The sequence below is a fragment of the Bombus vosnesenskii genome, unplaced genomic scaffold (genome assembly GCF_011952255.1).
Source record: "Bombus vosnesenskii isolate JDL3184/JDL3185 unplaced genomic scaffold, Bvos_JDL3184-5_v1.1 scf7180000013267, whole genome shotgun sequence".
Classification (NCBI taxonomy): Eukaryota; Metazoa; Arthropoda; class Insecta; order Hymenoptera; family Apidae; genus Bombus; species Bombus vosnesenskii.
In genome coordinates this window covers 4,471,420-4,476,999 of record NW_022882927.1, presented here as the reverse complement: position 1 = coordinate 4,476,999, position 5,580 = coordinate 4,471,420, and the positions used below count along the sequence as shown (strand labels likewise).

General features: G+C 35.9%; 1 protein-coding gene across 1 annotated transcript; it reads left to right on the top strand.

Annotated features, from left to right (window-relative positions):
* The first annotated feature begins 310 nt into the window (after nucleotides 1-310).
* On the top strand, nucleotides 311-4,478 carry LOC117230802 (carcinine transporter-like). Its single transcript, XM_033488591.1, has 5 exons — nucleotides 311-674; nucleotides 1,223-1,665; nucleotides 1,928-2,113; nucleotides 2,938-3,475; nucleotides 4,173-4,478. The coding sequence occupies exons 1-5, from the start codon at nucleotides 339-341 to the stop codon at nucleotides 4,380-4,382; spliced, it is 1,713 nt and encodes a 570-aa protein (XP_033344482.1). The 5' UTR covers nucleotides 311-338; the 3' UTR covers nucleotides 4,383-4,478.
* The last annotated feature ends 1,102 nt before the right edge of the window (nucleotides 4,479-5,580 follow it).

Here is a 5,580-nt window from a genome sequence, read left to right as displayed (position 1 = left end):
GAATCGTGGAATATTTTTCATCACAGATGAAAACTGCGTCTCATCCGGTTTTGTGGGCTTTACCACCGAACGAGGCGGTGACTCTCGACGATATATTGATTTATCTAGGCAAGCGTAAAAAACATAATATTTCACACGAAACCGCTAATCTCGTTTCTTCTTCTCTTTTTCGTATAATTCTACAAATTCTTATTGATTGTCGATAGATCTAATTGATCAAAGCACACTTCTCATTTCTAATTATAAACGATTCTTCGGTTTCGATTCTGAATGCATTCGATTACAATGTTGTTCCACTATTAGGCGAATTTGGCATCTATCAAAACTACCTTATCGTCATGCTAATGTCCTCCTGCTTTTTTATCGCGTTCATCTATCTCGCGCAAGCGTTTCTCGTCGTGGTACCGACGGAATTTTGGTGCAAACTTCCGCAAGTGAAAGACCTTACCGCCGAACAATTGAGGGATTTCATGATACCTAGCGCGAAAATGGTCCCTTACGAAGGTCATCATTTAGCGTATTCCCGATGCTGGGTATACGATATAGCAGTGGAAAAAGCGATCGCTGCACGTCAGCCGGATGCAAATTGGCCGGTGAAGAAATGTAACGAATGGGAATTTAAATTGTCCGCTTCTGACGTGCCTTACATATCCGTAGCCGCAGAACAGAAATGGGTAATAATAAAATTAATATTAAATTACCGAGCAGTTTTTCATTAACGTTAATTGTTTCTATTGAAATAGTCATTTGAAAATTATCGTAAATTATTTATCGTAAATTATTCGAAATATTATGGAAATTTTATCGATCATTGTTCAAGATACTATCTAAAGTTTATTGCAAATTATACGAAACTTTGTTATGGATATTATTGGAAATATTAACAAAAATTTATTGTAGATTATTCGAAATATTATTGAAATTTCTCGAAATTTTGTCGAAAATTATTTCAAATATTATCGAGTATAATTTGAAATATTATCCGAGATATAATGCAAAATGTTTGAAGTATCGTCGAAATTTTATCGGAAATTATTCAAAATATTATCGAAACGCTGTCACAAAGTATCCAAAATTTTATCAAAAATTATTCAAAACATTGTCAAAATTTGCAAATATTATTCTATCAAATATTATCCAAAATATTATCAAAATTACTGTCTACTAATATAACTTGAATTTAATGTTTCTCACTTTCTAACACAAATTTCTACCAAATCAGGTATGCGACGAAAGCTACAAAGCGACACTAGCACAGAGTATCTTTTTTATGGGTTCGATTGTTGGAGGCATAATATTTGGTTGGCTAGCTGACAAATACGGAAGAGTTCCGATCTTAATTGCAACCAATGTTTTTGCGTTTGTCGGTGGCATTTGTACCATATACATAACCAAATTCTGGGAATTCTGCATCTGTAGATTCATCGTTGGTGTGGCCTATGACAACAGTTTCGTGATGGCCTATATACTAGTTTTGGAATACGTGGGCCCCAGATGGAGAACTTTTATCGGTCACATGTCCTATGGAATATTCTATACTATTGGCACGATGACTATACCATGGATAGCTTATGGGGTCGCCAATTGGCAAACTTTTTCTCTGATCACGACCGTTCCAATATGTGCTGTTATAGCCGCACCTTTCGTTCTTCCTGAGAGCGTCAGGTAATTTCTATTTCGCCATTTATATCGTAAATGCTGCTGTGTATGCGTTCATAGGAAATTTACAGGTGAAAATATCTAAAATATACTATTCATAATAATACATGGTTAGGCGAAACAAATCTTCGTTTAAATTCAATTTGTTAGATAGCGTGAAATTGAATAACGTTGTTCTGTAAGTCTAACTAAGACCTTTTTAACATCAGTTAAGAGAAAATTTAATATAATTTTCGTGGGAGTTAAGGAATAAAGTCGTATGAAACAGGTGGTTAATTGGAAAGGGACATATCGAGAAAGCTATGAAGATCATCTCGAAGATCGAGAAAGTAAATAATCGCACGATACCTAACGATGTATATAACGAATTTTTGGAAGATTGCGGGAGAACTGCGGAAACCTTGGCTATGGAGGAACACACCATTCTCGATTTATTTAAAACAAAACGTTTAAGGTATTTACAATATTTTATCTTGAGCACTGCACTATGCTTTCTGCCCTTACACTTAATTAAATTGTACAATTCATTCGTCAGGCGTTACACAATATACAAAAATTGCCAATTAGTAACTGAATCAGTTCTTCTTCAAATTAACTCGTCGAAACATGGACTGCTATTGTGTTAACCAGAAAACATAAATAATGTAGATAATCTCGATGTAGAAATTCTTCCTGTTATATGAACTGCTATAATCGTCTAATACTCTGCAATAGCAGTAAGATCTAAAAATTGATATGATTTGAAATTCGATAGAAATAGAGAGGAAGAGGAGGATGTTAAAAAGTGGCCATTTTTTGACCTTCTAACGAACGAAAAATTCTTGCAGGACGTTAGGAGCATCTCTAAAGGAATAAAAAATATTTATTAGCATTTATCCAAAATATAGGAAAGTGGAAAGAAATAAGTGCAAAGATGAAAAGGTGGCAAATGGTCAAACTTACAATCCCCTAAGAGTCCTAGTGGTAAATCAATCAAAGTTTCGAATCGTATGAATCTAAAATATTACAAGATCGTTGTTGCCTATTGTCCTCGCATAGCAATAATCTAGTGGTAGAAATTAATATTTTGACAAATTTCTCTGTGATTCACTGATAACCAGTTTCTGTTTAAGGAAAAATTAATTTTCACTCAGTACCTCTTTCCCAAAAAAATGTCAAAAACAACTGTTATTTTGGACCTTTGCTTAGGTACCCTGCAAGAATTTTTCGTTCGCAAGGAGCTACAAAACTGAACAATTCTTAACATCTTCCTTTCAATTCGGATGCAATCCTCCACAGAAGAATCACGCTGCTATTAACTGCGGTATGGGGCGTCATTCAAATGGCCTACGATGGTCACATAAGATGCTTGGACCGTCTCGGCATGAATATATTCACTACATTTACCATAGCATCCGCGACCGAATTCCCAGCCGAGATGGTAATCATCTACACTCTCGACGTGTTTGGTCGAAGATGGACGTTGTTCGTCGCGGTGATACTCTCCGGATTGTTCAGCCTACTCGCATCCAGCGTCTCGATAGGGATCGTCTTCGTCTCTTTCGCGATTTGTGGCAGACTCTTTATCAATATCGCCTCGAACATCGCGATGCAATACGCGGCTGAATTACTACCGACGGTGATACGAGGCGAGGGCGTGGCGTTCATACACATGACAGGATACGTTACTTCCATCTGCAGCCCCTTCATCGCCTTCTCCAGCAAATTCATGTACAATCTGCCGATGATCATCCTTGGCACGTGCTGTATATTTGCTGGATCTCTCAGTCTCTTCCTTCCTGAAACACTGATGGAACAACTACCCCAAACGATGATGGTAATGCCGATTACTCGACTGTGCTTCTTTATGCAAATACTTATTTTCAACAATATAATTAATCCTTAAACCGTAAATGTGGGTGCTTCGTGGCCGAATTATTTCGACCGGGTTGAAAATTTCTCGCAAGGTAGTGGGTATGAAACCTTTATTTTATTTGCGTCTAAAAAATGTTATTTGGCACGAGTTTTACGATAACCATAATTTAGAACGTTCGAAGATGTTATATGAATTTTTAGGGGACTTTTTTAACAAGCGTTATCTATCGAGAAATGCATCGGACATGAAAGGCTCGCGATTACAGTTTAAGGGCACCGTGAAAACGTCTGCAGTCTAAAAATTAAGAAAGTAGAGTCTCGGTGCTAACTATGCTTTGGATATTGTACGTCTTTTTTTAAGAATGCGTGCTTCGAATCAATTCCGACTGTATCGTGTTTTTCTATAATTGCTAAAAAATTGTTTAAGTTTGAAGAATTATCGTTGATGCGGGTGTTTTCCTTTCAATTTCCTTCTGAAATATTTTTTTCCTTCTTAGAGTATGCTCAAAACTCGTAAGAGTCTCTACTTGATGAAACATAAATGTTTCGTATAGAATGCATAATATATTAATATATTTCGCATAATATAATTTCGCTAGTCGCTGTAAATAGCTTATTCTTACGATGGTTATATCAATATTGAAAATTAATTGTTAAAGGACGGAGAGTTATTCGGAATCGATCAGACTTTCTGGGAAACGCCATTGACGAAGAAGAAACCACCGGAACCAATGGTACATCACCTGCACGCCAAACGTCCGGTAAAACGACCAGCCATACTGCGCAGCAGTATGATTTCCGGTTACATTGGCAATGTGAGACGACACACTCTAATGCAACGAAGAGTCCGAGCACTCCAGAGACACTAAAACACCCTACATTTTCGACCAAAAGAGATGCGTTATTACTGTTATTATCTTCACCCTTTCGTTCCTGTCGACGCGGCCAAAGTGGAACTACGAAATAAATAGTGTAATAATAAAAAAAAAGAAGAAATAGATAATAGAATCGTAAGGTGTCACTTTGATCAGAAGCTGATCTTGTAAAAATCGTAATTTATAAGTTTATTTGTCGTGTAACAGGGAGAAAAGAGTATACACAGATTGTGACTGTTAAATAATTTAGGAATAAAAGAGTTAATGTAATTGGATCAAAGACTGAAGATCAAATGACAAAGAGGATTTATTATTAATCATTATTTAAATAACAAAAAATAAGGTATATAATAGGACGAATGGATCAGCTTGTATAATTATATTTATACAGTAGATAAATAAGATATTGTTCAATTTAGACGAATTAATTCTTTAAAAAGATATGATGTTATTTATGTAAAGAGAATAGGAAGATTTGCCTGTACAAAAGGTCAGTTTTTTGTTTTTTGAATAAACGAATAAACTTTTAGATGAGCGATTGCAAAAATTAATTATTGAAAAGAAATTGATTGTACTATAATCGAAGATGATAGAAAAGATCTTAACGAAACTTCAACGAGGAAAAGAATTTATAAAAATTACACGAAAATACTTCTTCTCAAAATTGTATTTTTTCCAAAATTTCTACGTCGACAGTGAATATAATTAATAATCATCATACAAGTTTCTCTAAAATCTTTGGAAATACCAAAAGGTACGATTTCAAGCTTCGTTGGTCTTTTCCAAGAATCCACTCGAACAACGCGTGTAATTAATAATAATTAAACAAGCTGGAGGTTCGAGCTGGACAGACGTTTAGTTAATTGCCGAAATTAGCGACAACATTGGGCTTGACATGTGGCTCCATTTAGAACCGACACATTCGTCGTGCTCCGATTTCGTTTCCCATTCCTTTGAAAAACCATAAATCGGGCGGTCGCGCGGCTTTTCTTCTTGTTCCAGGTTGGAAGCTCACCGTGGGTGGTTCACTAAGAAAAGAACATAGAAAAAGCGGGAGACAGAGACGCGCGGTCTCTCGTTACGTTGCAGATTTTCGTATCCTGTTTAGTCCCAACGATTTATCACAATTTACTATGGGATTTTTCAACGACCCCGCTATCAATCTACGATATTCTAAAAAAATTCGAGAAAA